This window comes from Argiope bruennichi, chromosome 9 (assembly GCF_947563725.1).
Source record: "Argiope bruennichi chromosome 9, qqArgBrue1.1, whole genome shotgun sequence".
Lineage (NCBI taxonomy): Eukaryota > Metazoa > Arthropoda > Arachnida > Araneae > Araneidae > Argiope > Argiope bruennichi.
Window position 1 is genome coordinate 19,553,339 of NC_079159.1, and position 19,621 is coordinate 19,572,959.

General features: G+C 26.6%; 2 protein-coding genes across 2 annotated transcripts; both read left to right on the plus strand.

The window, feature by feature from the left end:
- The first annotated feature begins 4,875 nt into the window (after nt 1–4,875).
- On the plus strand, nt 4,876–7,204 carry LOC129984827 (glycine-rich protein-like). Its single transcript, XM_056094788.1, has 3 exons — nt 4,876–4,907; nt 5,738–5,788; nt 6,805–7,204. The coding sequence occupies exons 2-3, from the start codon at nt 5,738–5,740 to the stop codon at nt 7,099–7,101; spliced, it is 348 nt and encodes a 115-aa protein (XP_055950763.1). The 5' UTR covers nt 4,876–4,907; the 3' UTR covers nt 7,102–7,204.
- A 5,050-nt stretch (nt 7,205–12,254) lies between these two features.
- LOC129984826 (glycine-rich protein-like) lies at nt 12,255–15,318 on the plus strand. The gene is made up of 3 exons (XM_056094787.1): nt 12,255–12,292; nt 13,727–13,777; nt 14,823–15,318. Exons 2-3 carry the CDS (start codon nt 13,727–13,729, stop codon nt 15,117–15,119), a joined length of 348 nt encoding a protein of 115 aa, XP_055950762.1. The 5' UTR covers nt 12,255–12,292; the 3' UTR covers nt 15,120–15,318.
- The last annotated feature ends 4,303 nt before the right edge of the window (nt 15,319–19,621 follow it).

The following is a 19,621-nucleotide window of genomic DNA, read 5'->3' on the forward strand; positions in this document are numbered from 1 at the left end:
CAAGCTGGCTCACCAAGAATGGGGATTTTTTAAATTTCTAATAAGTAGATCTCTTAGGTGTGATTTGAGGGTCATTACTCTCTACAAGACGTAATTTCGAGAATCATATTCTGGCACACATTGCACTAATGTTACTTTACTGCATTGCAACTGTTCTTTTCATAGTATATGAACTATTATATAGATCATTTAACCTTTTCCGTTTATTAATTGTCAATGGTGGCAAGCTGGCTCCCCAAGAATGGGGATTTTTTAAATTTCTAATAAGTAGATCTCTTAGGTGTGATTTGAGGGTCATTACTCTCTACAAGACGTAATTTCGAGAATCATATTCTGGCACACATTGCACTAATGTTACTTTACTGCATTGCAACTGTTCTTTTCATAGTATATGAACTATTATATAGATCATTTAACCTTTTCCGTTTATTAATTGTCAATGGTGGCAAGCTGGCTCCCCAAGAATGGGGATTTTTTAAATTTCTAATAAGTAGATCTCTTAGGTGTGATTTGAGGGTCATTACTCTCTACAAGACGTAATTTCGAGAATCATATTCTGGCAGACATTGCACTAATGTTACTTTACTGCATTGCAACTGTTCTTTTCATAGTATATGAACTATTATATAGATCATTTAACCTTTTCCGTTTATTAATTGTCAATGGTGGCAAGCTGGCTCACCAAGAATGGGGATTTTTTTAATTTCGATTAAGTAGATCTCTTAGGTGTGATTTGAGGGTCATTACTCTCTACAAGACGTAATTTCGAGAATCATATTCTGGCAGACATTGCACTAATGTTACTTTACTGCATTGCAACTGTTCTTTTCATAGTATATGAACTATTATATAGATCATTTAACCTTTTCCGTTTATTAATTGTCAATGGTGGCAAGCTGGCTCACCAAGAATGGGGATTTTTTTAATTTCGATTAAGTAGATCTCTTAGGTGTGATTTGAGGGTCATTAATCTCTACAAGACGTAATTTTGAGAATCATATTCTGGCAGACATTACACCAACAGTATTTTTATACCATTACTTTATTCTTTTATTCTTTTTCTTGTGTATATGAACTATTATAAAGAAGTTGAGCTCTATTACATCATCGTCTTATTAAAATCTTAAATATTTTGGTCAGGTTTAATTCAAATTTCACTTCTTCTTTATCACTGAGACAACTTCATTTTATAATTCCTAGTATAAATTTCATAGAAAATAGATAGACCGGTCATTGTCAGCTTTTAACTTTGGAAAAATACACGCGATTAAGTATTCGGAGGAGAAAATAAGAAGGTTTAAATTTCAAAGTTCAAATTAAATCTTTTAATAGAAATTACGCTAAAAAATATTAGTATAAATGTTAGATGACAGTAAAAATTTGCATTTCCATAAAAAAGTATCGTTTAAAAACATGCTTCATTTTAATCTTGAATTGGAGTAAAACCAGTTTTGTATGTAGTAATTTCGCGTGATGCAGACACATAATAATAGATTCCTTTTCACTTTTTGATTAACTAAAATTTTAACAAAAAAAATTCATATAATAGCATCAAGATGAAAATTTTCATTCTCCAAATTACTAAATTATAGGAATTATATATAATAAATTTGAAGGCTCTACATCTTATCGCCTGTAACTAATTTGTCTGACTTGAGACGATAGTCTTAGAAAACTTGTTGCTCTGCTATATCAAGTTTGCTAGAGGATATCATCTAAATTAAGGGATATTGACTGGTCAAGAAATTCATTCATATTTAACTGATAGAAACAACTAGAAATCAAAAGCGATGCTTTACGATTGCTGTTTTTTTTAAATTTAAAAGCAATGTTTTTTTTATATAGTAATGCAAAGTATACGAATACGAATTACTTTTAAATACGAAATACAAACTTTCATTAAATCAAATATTACTTTTATTAAAGGATAATCTAAACAAGCAAGCGGAGTTGTTCCTCTCAGAACCATCTGAACAGCTCTGTTTGCCTTGTCAGCCATTTTGATCTTTGACTTTGACTATTTGGTATTGTTGCCATCATTGGCGTTTCAAAGAAGCACTCTGAAGTATATTAAAATCAAGAGATTTCGTTTAGAAGAAAAATTTTTCTGCCATATAATAATTACTGATTACGTGACTGATACGTCGTAAAATAAAGATATATGTGGAAAAGAGGTACACTCATATTAAACTAACGGAAAATAATAGGAAGAAAAAGCAATTTTTTTTTAAATTATTTTTATTATTCTAGAATTATATTTAATGTATTATTATATATTAATATGAGGATCATACTAATCTAAAATTTAAGAGATCATAAAATTTTGAAAATACTGAGGAATTAAAATTAAAAACTTTCGAATTATTCAATAGTAATTACTGAGAAAATCTGCCAAGAAATGTTTTGTTAAAATGTTAGAACTCAATAATTGGCCAATCTTACAGCTCTCCACGATGGAACCTGTCCAATTGAGTTCAGGCTCATACATGTTATTGGAAATTCTTTTTTCTAAAAAATTTGGGTGCAATATACATTCTTAGAAAATATTGTAGTGATAAAAACTTCACGATTTTTTTAATCTCTAGATTTAAGATGTTTTTGAATCTAAAAAAATGATCTTTGATATAAACTATGCATGTAACCACGTGCGCTTCAACAATTAATTAAATAAACTCAATGATGAATATGGTAAAATTCGATTAATTATATTCATATTAAATTATATATTTTATTACATTTCTTATACAAATTCTTCAGTGGAAATATATCTTTTATGGCTAGATTTGATTTTTTTTTTATGAAACAGAATTTTGAAACAAAATTTATTCGTTCTAATTAAGTTTATTCAATGTATTACACATTTTTATTGAGTTTTTTATTTCCGTATATCGCTGACGTCCAAGTAAAATGTTTATCATGTTTCAAATATATTTATATACCCGCTCATTGTCAAATATCTGTATAAGATATTGCCTACATTCATTTGTTACCAATCACCTTAACTGTAATTAAATATTTAATAATTGAAAGACGATTGTCAAACTAGCATTATAATAAACTATTTAGTTCTATTTAAGTATAATTTCAAAAAATATATAATCGTTTACTTTTCAAAGCAACTGCCAAAATTCTCGCTGAAAATATCAAAATCGATTTCAAAATAAAAAAAAGTGGGAAATCGTCTGTGATAAAGACACATTTAAATATTTTATTTGATTTATATAGTTACATATTCGAAAATACGGTTTCACTAGGCAGTTAATTTCAAACAAAGGAAGAAAATTTTATTGAAATCATTAATGAATGTTAAATGGATATTTTGTCAATCATCCTCCATTTTGGCATCATAAAAAATAAATTATCTAGAAAATACAAGAGCTAATCTCGTTTCATAGTAGATCTATCTCTATTAAGATACGAAATTCGTTGATCCTTTTGGATTTTTATAGTTACTATATTAATATAAAACCAAGAAAAAAAGAGCTAAAGAGAGTCAATCTCGAGAATACTTTCTCTCAATCTCTGAATTACTGATAGCAAGGTGAAAACTGTTGTTTATACAAAAGTTCTAAAAACTATTCTTCTATTTGTTAATTAAATGTTCTGATACAGTGGGTATGTGTTATATGTATATAAAAATTTATATTTAAAAATTTTCGTTAAGGTAGTTATTAAGAGTGAAACTGCATAAAAATTTTTTTTAGAAAATTCAGCTACCGTAAATGTTGACAACCAATTGCTCTCTAAAATCAGACAGTGAACAATAAACTATCATACTCGGAACTTAAAGACTGGAAATATGATTAATGGTATTTTTCATGTGTATGAAGTTTTTCTCCTAGCCCCAAGGAGGAAATGAACTAAAACTTTATATAAACTTTAAATATTTATAACTTTATTTTTTTCATAATCTAAATAAAAATTCATAAGTAGAAGAAAATACAAAAGTAAATTTCAAATGCTATCTTTATTAATGTAATACCGTTCGGTGTAATCTCAAATGATCAAATATTTCTCATTTAGCAGCGACGAAAATTGTTTCATTGTATTGGAAAGTAAGGAATTTATTTGTATGTCTCAATTCGAACCTTTCAGAATAAATATAATTTAATAAACTATCAGAGTAATAAGATAAACCATTCAAGCTAATTCAGTATCTTATAATTTCTCGATCAGGAATTTTATTATTCATAAGAATTTTTTGGAGAATTCGAAGTCAAAGAAATTCCTTTATAATAAAGAAATTTAAAAGCTTTTTTTCATAATAACTAAATTTGTTAGAGATTCATCGAAATTTATCAAAATTCTTGCTAAATTTCTTCAAATATTAATTAAATTTTAATAAGTAGTTATTATTGTTCTCTGCATGCGTTGCTTGCAAGGTTAGAATTTCACAATAAAATTATCTAAACTGCCTTTTTTTCAAAGAAACCAAAACAAATATCAATATTTTAAAAAAATATTCAGAAAAAAATTAGTGAATGATTTATATATAAATTATGCATTTGACTTTGAACAACGTTTCTACATAATCTTACTCGTGTATATTCTTCGTATATATCTCAAAGATCAATAATTCCAAATGTCGAACGAGATTTAAATCGTTTAGAGATTATCGATTTAAATTTAAATCTTATTATCTTGTAAATCAAACACACTTTTCTGTATGATTTATTCACTTTCTTTTGTTTATAGAGCCATTTTTTTATCGATAATAAACATCTTTCTATAATTTATTTCTGATATCATGATTACGAATTTAAATTTCTAATATTTGGATATTTAATTGCATAAAAATAGTTTTCAAAATCTGAATGAAACTTATGAGTATAAAATGGCTCACTAAAAGAATGCAGCTTCAGTTTGAAAGCTCCATTCAGCTGCAAAACACGATAAACTAATTAAAAGTGAGTAACATGATATTTTCTAATTTCTCTGATAAAGAAAAAGTATGACTTTCTATTTAATTTTTAACCCAAAATTATCTCATTCTTTTCAAACAAGCATTGTAATATACCATTGGATTTTCAATTTCGGCATTTCCAAAGTTTGGTATTTGAGAAACAGAAATTTATAATTTCTAGTAAATAACGATCCTGGATAAAAATTTACAATTTTCTTTCTGCTAATTTCTTAAAATGTAATTTTTAGTGTTTCTCATTTTCACAATACCTTATTTATTTTGATTTTCTTAAGTTCAAAAAATGCAAAAAGGCTTTGCTACAAATATCAGGAATTTTATTTCTAGAATCTGATTACGTTTTCATTATAAATGTTCTGTATTTCTCAATTTTTTTCCTACTTTTTTTTAAATTACCCTATATTCTCTTTATTTTAATGGCTGTCTCTTTATTTTATGGAACCCAAAATTAAGAATCGGTGTAAAGAGTGTTTGGAAATAAAACCATTTTTAAGGCACTCCTAAATTAAGAATAAATATTCTCTTGGAGAAATTTTAAATTTTTATAAAATAAAACATTCCAATTTGATTTTTTTCACTGGTTTTATTTAGAATTTCAAATCAATTTTTGTTTCGCTTTTACACCATTTTGTTTATCGTTTATCGTTATTTTTTTGTTTTGTTTATCGTTAATTATCATTTGTTTTTAATAAATCGTTTTGTTTATTTAATTTTAAAACTTTTTTTAAATTATAAGAATAATTAAAAAAGATAAATTATTGTTCTGAACATTTTGTCATTTATCAATTATTTCTCAATATCTATTTATGATTATAGATGTTTCGCCTTGTCGTCTTCGCTTGCATTGCTCTGTATCTAGTGCAAGGAGTGAGTACCTCTTTCTTTTCTAAAAGTCTGAACATTCTAATAAACACAGACACCATCATTTTATCTTCACTACCTGAACTTTTATGCCATCACGTGTCTTGCCCAATTTTGTAGCTTTTTCTTACTTCCATCATAATATTAACTACAATATAGAAAAATTACACATTATGAAAAAGCTACAAGCTTATTAGATGTATTTAAAAATTTGTTTTTCATGTAATAACCATATTTTTCAAAGAATAAAAATAGCTGAAACACGTCGTGTGGAAACATACTAAATTTACATAATAGTCACTGGCAAATAAAGAAAATTGTAATAATCACTCAATCCATGATAATTGTTTTCTTTTTTCATGGTTTATACTATTGAAATATTTTTACTGAGTCCTTGTTCTTAAACTCTTTTCTTTAAATTTTACTTAGAATAAATTTCATGTAAAAATAGGAAGATCCATTATACACATATGTTTCGTTAAAATCTTATAACACATTGTCAGAAATATTAAGGAATAAATAAATGATTCCACTTTATACAAAATATTCTGTGTATTTTCGGGTTTTTTTTTTCTTTTATATACCAAATTTAAACAAAGCCATAATATCTTTTGAATGCATTATTACTGTTTTTAATCTTTTATATTGATTTTTGCTTTCAACTAAAAAATCATGAAATCCCTTAGGTATCTAAATTAGTGTAGGAAGATGTAACTAAAATATCACTAAAAATATGATAGGTTAACAAGTTAGACAACGAAAGCTACAAATATTTTAATCGACTCACGTTATTTTTGTATCCTGAATAAAAATGCTTTTTCTTTATTATTTACTTATGCATTTACGACTTACTTCTTCCTCTTTTGTAGAAATTTATATTTTATCTTACCCAAATTAAATACGTTCCATGATTATATTGAATCGAATTCCTAAAACATAATATTAATAATATGTTGGTTAACGCCGATACTAATTTAAATCCAAAAACGTTTTTTTCTATATTATTGAATCTTTATTTTCAGTCTTTTCTTCCTGCACAACCTTATGATTACGGATATGCCGTCAGGAATCCTTTCAGCCACCAGTACAAACAAGAAGCCGGAAACGGCGTTGGAGGTGTAGTGGGAAGCTACGGTACCGTTGATGCTAGAGGAAACTTCCAATATAGGAATTATGCATCGGGTGCCGGATATCCCATCTACGGCTATGGATTAAATGGATACGGGCTCAGATACGATGGATATGGACATCCATATGGAGTTTATGGAAATCTTGGATACGGTTATGGAGGCGCATTGGGATACCCCGCCTTATTTTAAATGCTATGCAGTAGCTTGGTCTGATTATAATTAAATTAGGGAATGCTGCTCTCATAAATGATTTTTTTTTTCAATATGCCAGTACTATAAAAACATTTTTCTCTTGATTTCTTAACCAAAAATATTGTAATCTATTAATTAAATAGATATTCAAATATTTTATGAATTTTTTTCTTGAATAAATAAAATATGTACCAATAAATAATTTCTATGAATATTATTTTGTTTTGTTTTATTATTTTTCATTTAATCTTTCACAAAAATTTTCAAGATTAGTCTAAAAATATGGTATTAACTTATAAAAACTGTTTTAATTGTTTCGGCTTTTTTTTCGATGATCTTTCTGTTTTTTTTTTATGTAACAGTATTTATGCCCATTTTAGAATACAAAAGTGGATTTTATTATAGATGAAATCAAGATTGCCGAAACCATAAAATATTTTATCTCTGACGAATTTTTGGATTATTTTTTTAAACTTTACATTTTAATTTTTCAAATGTTGAATTTAATTTTTTATTTAAGCACTTTTGTTGCATGAGAAGTAACTGTAACTTTATTTATTTAACATCTTTGGTGATGATTCTCTGATTATAAATTTACAGATGATTGATTTCAAAGAATTATTGAAATTCGTATCTTTATTGCATTATTGAAACAATTAAAGATATGAAGTTGTTACATTTTCATTAGAAAGATACGTGAAGGATCGGACAATAGGAAAATGAAGTTCAATATGTAACCGAAGTAATATTTTAATTACAAAAGTGTATTTAGAATGATTTAAACATTAATGACAGTGTAGTGATTGAAAGAGACTTTTGAGAGACACTTTATAATAGATTTAAATTTCTTTTAACACTTTTCCTTTATTAGTTCTCTATTGGCAACTAGTTTGTTCGCCAAGAATTTTAATTTCCTTTTACATGATTTGATGTTCATCATTTCTGCAAAGAATTTTAAGAATCATATTCTGACAGACATTGTACAAATGATATTTAATAATATTACACCTATTCTTTTTATTGTGTACATGAACTGGTATAAAGGTGTCGAGTCGTTTTGCATCACTGTCCCAATAAAATTTTCAGTATTTGGGTAATGATCTAATTCAAACTGTACATTGTCGTTATCACTAATGTAACTTCATTTTCTAATTCCTCGTATAAACGGCATAGATAGTAGACGAAATCTTTCAACGTTAACTTTCAACAATGAAAAAGCATACATGATTAAACGTTCAAAGGGGAAAAAATGTAATGTAAAAATGAAATCTTTTCATAAAAAATCACCAAAAACATATTTTAAAATAAATACTAGATGGTAGCAAAACTTTGCACTGCAATTAAAAAGGTATCATTTAAAAAACATTTTAATTTTAATTTTCAGTTGCGGTAACATCAATTTTGTGTTTAGAAATTTCGAGTTATCTGGAAACATAACAAATCCTATTTTAATTGATGATTAACTAAAATTCTAAAAAAAAATTTCATATAATAGCTAACATTATTCAAGATGGATATTTTCATTCTCAAAAGTATATTTATACTAAATTTGATGGTTCTGCGTCTTGTGTTATGTAATTAGTTTGTCTGACTTGACAGGATTGAGTTTGAAGAAAAGTTATTCTGCTTTATTAGATTTGCTAGTGGATATAATCTAAACAGAAAGACATAGATTGGGCATGAAATGCATTCATATTTAGTTGATGAAAAAAAACTAGAAAACAGAAGTGATTTTTTTATGATTATTATTTTTTCGTTGATTTAGAATCATAAAAGAAATTTTTTGTTATATACTGATGTAATCATTATACTGATTCAAATTCAATAGGCCAAAGAATTTCATTTTATCTTTAAATTCGGAATGGAAAAATTCGTTAAGTCGAGTATTATTTTAATAATTATTGAAGCCTAATTTAATGTAACTCTTGAGTTTGTCGTCAACAAAATAAACTAAAAAAGCAAGCGGCACAGTTCTTCTGGCAAATCTATGCTGAGTTTTGTTTACCTCGTCAGCCATCTCGAGCTTTGACTTTGAAAATTTGGCAATGCTGGTATCCTTACCGATGTTATAACAGATGTTCACCGGCTATATAAGAATTAGTAATCATAACCAATACATCGAAAAATGAATTTATGCAGTGGACACGAGATGTAATCTCTTTTAACAAAAGAAAAACAATACACGGGCGAAAGTAGGTTTTTTACGACTATTTGTATTAGCTACGAATTAAAAGGAATATTTTAAATATTTTATGGTATATTAATCTGGGCATTATTCTAATATAAAACTCAAGAGCCCAAATCATTTTTAAAATACTGAAGAATTTATATAAGAAAGTTTCGAATTATGCAGTAATAACTGAGAAACTTGCCAAGAAATGTTTTGTTATAATGTTATACTTCGCTAACTCCAAAGTCTTACAGCTCTCCACGTCCAGTTGAGTACATACACAGACATGTTACTGAAAATTCTTTTGTCTTATACCTTTCTTGGGCGAAATGAACACACTTAGAAAATATTGCAATGAAAAAAATATCTAACTTCACGATTTTCATGAATTGCCGGATTTAAGACATTTTTGAATCAGAAAAAACTATCTTTGATATCAACTATACATGTAGCCTCGTGCATTTCAATCTCTGATTCAGAAAACACAATGACTAATATAGAAAGATTCAATAAGTAATTTTAATACTATTTATAATTACTTATTATATTTTTATCAACTCCTTCAACGAGAACATGTCTTTTATGACCAGATATGAATGTTCTTATGAAAATAGAATTCTGCAACAAAGCTTATCCGTTCTAATAAGGTCATTTTAGGTGATATACAATTTCGCTGCTTTATATATTTTAATGCATCGTTGACTCCTAATATAATTTAATCATATTATAAATTCTTATTTTTATCGATATGTACGTTGTCAAATCATTGAATAAAAATAATGAATACATTCATTTAGTGCAAATTTCCATAATTGTAATTAAATATTTAATAATTATAAGAAGATTGTCAAACTGTCATTATATTAAACTATTCAGTTCTATTCATGCATAATTCAAAAGAATTGGAAATTATTATCTTTGCAATACCAATGCAATGGCCAAAATTCTCGCTGAAAAAAAAATATCAAAATGCATTTTAAAATAAAACAAAGAAAAATCGTCTGTCACATTTAAATACTTTATTTGATTTATATAGTTACAGATTAGAAATATTGTTTCCCTCGGTAGTTAATCTGAAACAAAGGAAGGAAGATTTATGGAAATTATCAATGGATGCTAAATGGATGTCAGGTCAAGGATCTTCGATTTTGGCAACAGCAAACATAACTCTGTAGAAGATACAAGAGCTAATCTAGTCTCATAGTAGAACTATCTCTATTAGGATGCGAATTCGTTATCAAAATGAAACAGAAGGATCTGATCAAATCGTTTAATCGTCCGCACATTTAAATATTTTATTTGATTTATAAAGTTGACGATTTCAAAGAATATTTTCTTGGGCAGTTAATATCAAACAAAGAAAGAAATATTTGTGAAAATTATCAATGGATGCTAAATGGATGTCAGGTCAAGGAATCTTGTTTTTGGCGACAGCAAAAATAACTCTCTAGAAAATAGAAGAGCTAATCTCATCTCATAGAAGAACTTAATCTATTAGAAGGCAAAATTCTTTGATCCTTCTCGATTGTTGTAACTACCATATCAATATAAAATTAAGATAAAGAGAGCTAAATAGAGTCACTCTCGAGAATACTCTCTCTCTCTCCATCTGTCTGGAATACCGATTGCAGGATGAAAACTGTAGCTTCTAAAAGTTCTAAAAACTATTTTTCTATTCATTAATTAAAGGAAGAGAAATAGTACGTGTTATATATCTGTCGAAAATTAAACTTCAAAGTCATTCGTTAAGAATGCCATCAAGAGTAAATTGTATAAAAATTTTATTTGAATAATTTAACAATCATTAATGTTAACAACCTAGTTGCTCGCTAAATGCAGATAGTGAACAAAAAAAACTATCTTACACGAATTATAAAAATGGTAAAAACGAATAACAGTATCTTCAGTTGTGTATGAAGTTTATCTCTTGCTAGTTCCTAGGATGTATTGAATTGTTGACGCTTTTTGCGTAATATATATGTATAAATCATGTATTAGAAGTAAATAATATATTATTATATAATAATAATAATAATATATAAATTCAGTAATTATATACACTGAATTTAAAATGCTATTTTTAACAATATAATAGTGTTTGCGCAGTTTGGACAGGTCAAATGTTTCTCCTTTAACACAAAGGAAAAATGTTTTGTTACAATAAAAAAAAGAGATTTAATTTTATGCTCAATTTCGATTTCATCTGAATATATACAATTTAACAGAGTAGCAGCTGGATAAAATAAGTGCTTTAAGCCAAATAAATCTCTTACAATTTCTCTACAAGAAATTTCATTATTAACTATAATTTTTTTGGAAATCTAGAATAAACAAAAAATATACGAAAATCATTTTTAATAACGAAATTTTAAGACGTTTCTTTATAACAACTAAATTAGATTGAAATTTCTCAAGACTGTTGCCAAATTTCCATAAATATCATTTAAATTTTAATAATAAATTATTAATGTTTTTTTGCTGCATGTTTTGCTTGAAAGGGTAGGATTTCACAAGAAATTTATCTAAATTGCATTTTATTCAAAGAAACAAGTTTAACAAATATTGAAATTTAAAGCAAAATATTTAGAGAAACGTTTAGTGCATAATGTATATACAAATTTTGTATTTGAGTTTAAACAGCGTCGTTATACAACGTTATTCATGCACATACTTTGTATCTGCTTCTAATATCGATACTTTCAGATGTCAAAAGAGATATAAATCTGATATCTTAGTTTTTAAATTGTATTATCTTGTATGCAAAACACACTTTTCTGTCAAATTTAATCATTTTTTATTTCAAGTGCAAATTATTTTAATCTGTAATAAACATCTGTCTTCAACTCATTTCTGACATCATGATTACGAATTTAAATTTCTAATATTTAGATATTTGATTGCGTCAAAATACTTTTCAACGCCTCAGTGACACTTATGAGTATAAAAAGACAAGCTCAAAGCGTGAAGCTTCAGTTTGAAAGCTCGCTTCAGCTGCAAAACACCATAAATTAATTAAAGGTGAGTGATTTATTATTTTCTTTTCTAATTTCTCTGATAATGAAGAAGTACGAGTTTCTATTAATTTTTAACAAAAAAATGACTTATTCTTTTCAAATTCGGCATTTTCAAAGGTATTTGAGAAACAGAAATTTATAGTTCCTAGTAAATGGCGATCCTGGATAAAAATTTCCAATTTTCTTTCCGATTATTTTTAAAATATAATTTTTAGTGGTGTAATTTCGATTATTTTTTTAATCTAAAAATACTTAATTCGTTTCAAACAACAATTGTTAAAAACAAATGGAGTTATTTTCATAGAGCTTTCATTAAAAATCTAATGGAATGCAGTGTTCGGTATCCCAATGTTATGTTTGAAAAACCGAAATTTATAGTTCTTAATAAAATTGCAATATTGGATAAAAATTACAATTTTCTTACTAGTCGTTTCTTAAAATGCAATTTTTAGTGTTTCTCAGGTTTGAAATGCCTTATTTATTTCGACTTTCTTATATAAGAGCTTGCAAAAAAGATAGTGCATTATGAATAGCAGAAATTTCATCACCAGCTTTTTAGGTATGTCTTCGTTTTAAATCTTCTATATTCCTAAAAAAGCCTTTAATTAATTATTTTTTCTATTAATTCTATGATTTAAATAATTAAATAGCTATCAGATAAATGAAATTCATTATGTATTTCAAAAAAATGTTCCATTATGCACTTAAAATTAAAATGTCTTAAAGTATTCTATAGTCTTACAGTACTTAAAGGAATATTAAAGGTGTATTACCTTCTCAAATATAGGTTAAATTATGAGAAAAAAAACCTGTGGAATCTGTTTATTGAATATATTTAAATGGTTTCTTACTGATTAATTTACGGATTATTTTTGTCTAAGCTCTTGAACATGCTATTAACAGAAATACTAAATTATAATTTTTTTTACTGTAAACTTCTACTGCAAAATGCTTTTAAATATAATGTGATAATATTAATGAATCAGTTTTTAATGAAAGATGCTATATTCTACACTTTCTTTGAAAAATTGCAGATTTGTTGGAAATGGGAATTTTTTTAATTCTATTTATTTATATGGCCCTAAAATTGTATTCCCTTTACTTCAATAGTCATGCAATATGTTTCAGGCACCTAAAATTACAAATCGGTTAAAAGTGATACATTTGTAATTAAAAGCCATTTATAAGCCGCTCCGAAACTAAAAATAAAAACTCTCTTAGAAAAATTTTAGATTTTGATGAAATAAAGCATTCTAATTTTTTTAACATCTTTTTTCCAGTTCAGCTTTTATTTTAATATTGAAATCTATTTCTGTCAGAATTTTACTTTTGCATTTGTTGTTAATTTTGATACTTTTCTTAAATTATTAGACAAATTTTGTTATATGTATTTAGTCAGATATAAAATGTTTCACATTTAATCTTTTCATGTTTTTAGATGTTTCGTCTTGCCGTCTTCGCTTGCATTGCTTTGTGTCTAGTACAAGGAGTGAGTACCTCTTTTCTAAAAATTTGAACAATCTGATAAACATATGTACCATTCCTTTAACTTCACTGTCTGAACTTTTGTGCCAATGAGTTTCAAAGATTTTTCTTATTTCCATCATAATATGAATTACCGTAATAGAATTCACATTATGAAAGAATTGAAGTTTTTTAGATATAGTTAGAATTTTTTTACCATGTAATATCTTTATTTTTCTGAGAGTGAAAAGTATAAATATTTATATTTAAGATGTCAGATATAAAAAATTTCAATTGCAGAGACCAAGAAGTGAAATAAAATATTCTCACTCAAGTCATAATATGAGTTTTGCATTTTAATGTTTTATATTGTTGAAAGTTTTTTACTGACTCATAATTTATCGGCTTTTGCTTCTTTCATTTTTACTTAGAATAACTTTATCAAAAAATGACAAAATAAAATATACACATACTTGCCAAAATTCCTTAACACATTATCCTAAATTATTAAGGAATAAATAGCTTATTTCCTTCGTTACGAAATAATCAGTCCATTTTCTTTCTTAGATTCGTTTTTATATACCAAGTTAAGATAAAACGATATGTTTTGTTTGCATTATTACCGTTTTTTAACTTAAATAACTTTAACTTAAACTAAAAAGTTACCATTTCAGTATTGTTTAGATAATATATTGTTATCTAAAAGATAATGAAATCATTTGGATAACTGAATTAATACAGGATGATTTAACTAAATTATCACTAAAAATATAATGGTGTAACAAATTGACTAAAATGAGGCAACAAATATATTCATCGAAACACGTTGTTCTTGTGTCTTGATCCCAAATAATTTCTATATGTAGTTTTATTTCGCAATTTCTGTATGATTTTTTCCACTTTTTTGGAAATTCATTTTTTTTTTTCATTTTATTCTAATTGAATAAATTTCATCGCTACATTTTTCAGATTAACATCATAAAAATAATATAATTATTATGTTAGTTAATGCCTACCATAATTTAAATTAAAAGATGCTTTCCCAATATCAAATTAATCTTTATTTTCAGTCTTTTCTTCCTGCACAACCTTATGATTACGGATATGCCGTCAATAATCTCTTCAGCCACCAGTACAAGCAAGAAGCCGGAAACGGTGTTGGAGGTGTAGTGGGAAGATACGGTACCGTTGATGCTAGAGGAAACTTCCAATATAGGAATTATGCATCGGGTGCCGGATATCCCATCTACGGCTATGGATTGAATGGATACGGGCTCAGATACGATGGATATGGACTTCCATATGGGGCTTATGGAAATCTTGGCTATGGTTATGGAGGCGTATTGGGACACCCCGCCTTGATTTAAGTTACGACCATCTCTGCTATGGAGTGGAGTTGATCCAATTATAATTAAATTTGAGAATGCTTCTCTAATAATCGATTATTTTAATAAGCAAGTAACATTATAATATTTTTTCTCTTGAGTTCTTAATTAAAAATACTGTAACCTGTTGGTTAAATAGAAATTCATATATTTTATGAACATTTTTCTTGCATAAATTAAATATGTACCAATAAACAATGTCGATGAATATGTATTTTGTTTTTGATTTATTATTTTACGTTTACTCTTTCATAAAAGTTTTCAAGACTTACTCTAAAAGTGTATTATTATCTTATAAAAACTGCTTTAATTGTTTTGCTTTTAATACTGTTACTGTAGTTTGTTTGCTTTTTTAACAGAACAATATTTATACCAACTTTAGTAAACAAGCATGGAATTTATTATAGATGAAATAAAGATTGCGGAAACCATGTATGAATTTGTCTCTCTGACAAATTTTTGTATTGAATTTTTCTTACTATTTTAATTTTTCTTCAATTGTTGAATTTAATTTTTTCAATTTTTTAATTTAATTTTTAACTTGACATTTTTATTGTAGGAGAACTAACTTTAACTTTACTTAACTAACATTTTTGGTGATGATTCTCTGATTATAAGTTTACAGAAGATAAATTTCTAAAAATTATCGAAATTCATATCTTTACTGCATTCTTGAAACAATCATCAGTAACTATATTAAATTACCTCAATTACATTAGAAGGATTCGTGAAATGCCAGAAAAAAGGATAAATAAATTCAATATTTAACTGAAGTCAAGTTTTAATTACAATAGAGCATTTAGAACGATTTAAAAATATTCAAGATTTAATAATATTAACAAAGATTTAAAAAATAATAAGATTTAATAATAGACTTTTGAGAGACACTTCATAATAATTTTTTTAATTTCTTTTAACCTTTTTCGTTTATTAGTCACTATTGGTAACTAGTTTGTTCGACAGGAATTCTGATTTCCTTCATTTCATTTAAGTAAATCTCTTTTACATAATTTGATATTCATCATTCCTTCAAAGAATTTTTAGAATCATATTCTGACAGGTATTACACATTTTTTTAATAATATTACATTATTCTTTTCATTTCGCCTAAACTATTACAAAGGAATCGAATCTTATTACATCACAGGTCCCATTAAAATCTTAAGTATTTGAGTAATGGTCTTATTCAATGCTTTTACTGTTAATATTTTTACTTTTATTAGTGACATTGTCTTTATCACTAATGTAACTTCAATTTGTATAAACTACCTAGAGATTTGGTAGTATTTTGGTAATACTTAAGGTTTTTATAGTTTCTATAATGGGCCCATTCTCGTTATCACTAATGTAATTTCATTTCATAATTTCTCGTATAAACTGCATAGATAGCAAACAGAATTATTCAACGTTAGCCTTCAACAATGAAAAGGCATACATGATTAAACATTGAAAGAAAAAAATGTAATGAATAATGAAATTTTTTCATAAAAAAATCACCAAAAACATATTTTAAAATAAGTACTAGAAGGTATCAAAACTTTGCACTGCAATTAAAAAGGTATCATTTTAAAAAACATTTTTATTTTAATCTTCAGTTGCGGTAACATCAGTTTTGTGTTTAGAAATTTCGAGTTATCTGAAAATATAACAAATTCTATTTTAATTTTTGATTAACTAAAATTTTAATAAAAATTTCATATAATAGCGAACATAATTCAAGATGGATATTTTCATTCTCAAAACTATATATATACTAAATTTGATGGCTCTGCGTCTTGTGTTATGTAATTAGTTTGTCTGACGTGACAGGATTGAGTTTGAAGAAAATTTGTTCTGCTTTAATCGATTTGTTAGTGGATATAATCTAAAGACATAGATTGAGCATGAAGTACATTCATATTTAGTTAAAGAAAAAAAACTGAAAACAGAAGTGATTTTTTTTAATTATTATTTTCCCATTGATTTAGAATTATAAAAAAATGTTTTTTTATCTACTGATGTAATCTTTATATTAATTCAAATTCAATAGGCCAAACAATGTCATTTTATCTTTAAATTCGAAAAGGAAACATTCTTTAAGTCGAGTATTATTTTAATAATTATTGGAGTCTAATTTAATGTTCCTCTTGTGTTTGTCTTCAACAAGATAAACTAAACAAGCAAGCGGTGAAGTTCTTCTGGCAACTCTATGCTGAGTTTTGTTTACCTCGTCAGCCATCTCGAGCTTTGACTTTGAAAATTTGGCATTTCTGGTATCCTAAACGATGTGAATAATTGTTTAAAGAAATATTTCGACCGAGAAAATTCAGTTATAATAAAAGTTCACCGGCTAAATAAGAATTGCTAGTTATATAACCAAAATTTTATAAAATGAATACATACAATGGACATGAGATATACTCTCTTTTAACAAACGAAAAACAATACAATGGCGAAAGTAGATTTTTTTAGACTATTTTTATTAAAAGGAATTAAAAGTAATGTTTTATGATATATTAATCTGGGCATTGTGCTAATATAAAACTCGAGAGCACGAAGCATTTTCAAAATACTGAAGAATTCATATTAGAAACTTTCGAATTATGTTATTATACAGTAATAACGGAGAAACCTGCCAAGAAAGGTATTGCTATAATGTTATCCTTCACTAACTCAAAAGTCTTACAGCTCTCCGAGTCCACTTGAGTTCATAGACAGACATGTTACTAAAAATTCTTTTGTCTAATACCTTTCTTGGGCGCAATGAATACATTAAGTAAATATTGTAATGACAAAAATATCTAACTTCACGATTTTCATTAATCGCCGGATTTAAGACATTTTTGAATCAGAAAAAACTATATTTGATATCAACTATAACATGTAGCCTCGTGCACTACAACATCTGATTAAGAAAACACAATGACTAAAATAGAAAGATTCAATACGTAATTTTAATACTATTTATAATTACTTAGTATATTTTTATCAAATCCTTCAACGAAAACATGTCTTTTATAACCAGATATGAATTTTCTTATGAAAATAGAATTCTGCAACAAAGCTTATCTAGGTGATACTCAATTTCGTTGCTTTATATATTTTAATGCATCGTTGACTCCTAATATAATTTAATCATATTTTTAATTTTTATTTTTATCGACATGTAATTTGTCAGATCATTGAATAAGAATATTGAATACATTCATTTGGTGCCAATTTCCATAACTGTAATTAAATATTTAATAATTATAAAAAGATTGTCAAACTGTCATTATATTGAACTATGTAATTCTATTCATGTATAATTTCAAAGAATGCGAAATTATTTTCTTTTCAAAGCAATTGCCAAAATTCTCGCGGGAAAAATATCAAACTGCATTTTAAAATACAATTTAGGACAATCGTCTGTCACGTTTAAATACTTTATTTGATTTGTATAGTTACAGATTTGAAATATTGTTTCCCTCGGTAGTTAATCTGAAACAAAGGAAGGAAGATTTATGGAAATTATCAATGGATGCTAAATGGATGTCAGGTCAAGGATCTTCGATTTTGGCAACAGCAAACATAACTCTGTAGAAGATACAAGAGCTAATCTAGTCTCATAGTAGAACTATCTCTATTAGGATGCGAATTTGTTATCAAAATGGAACAGAAGCGTCTGACCAAATCGTTTAATCGTCCGTGATAAAAGCACATTTAAATATTTTATTTGATTTATAAAGTTCAAGATATGAAACATTATTTTTTGGGCAGTTAATATCAAACAAAGAAAGAAATATTTGTGAAAAATATCAATGGATGCTAAATGGATGTCAGGTCAAGGAATCTGGTTTTTGGCGAACAAAAATAACTCTCTAGAAAATAGAAGAGCTAATCTCATCTCATAGAAGAACTTAATCTATTAGAAGGCAAAATTCTTTGATCCTTCTCGATTGTTGTAACTACCATATCAATATAAAATTAAGAAAAAGAGAGCTAAATAGAGTCACTCTCGAGAATACTCTCTCTCTCTCCATCTGTCTGGAATACCGATTGCAGGATGAAAACTGTAGCTTCTAAAAGTTCTAAAAACTATTTTTCTATTCATTAATTAAAGGAAGAGAAATAGTACGTGTTATATATCTGTAGAAAATTAAACTTCAAAGTTATTCGTTAAGAATGCCATCAAGTGTAAATTGTATAAAAATTTTATTTGAATAATTTAACAATCATTAATGTTAACAACCGAGTTGCTCGCTAAATGCAGATAGTGAACAAAAAAAACTATCTTACACGAATTATAAAAATGGTAAAAACGAATAACAGTATCTTCAGTTGTGTATGAAATTTACCTCTAACTATTCTAAGGATGTATTGAATTGTTGACGCTTTTTGCGTAATATATATGTATAAATCATGTATTAGAAGTAAATAATATATTATTATATAATAATAATAATAATATATAAATTCAGTAATTATATACACTGAATTTAAAATGCTATTTTTAACAATATAAT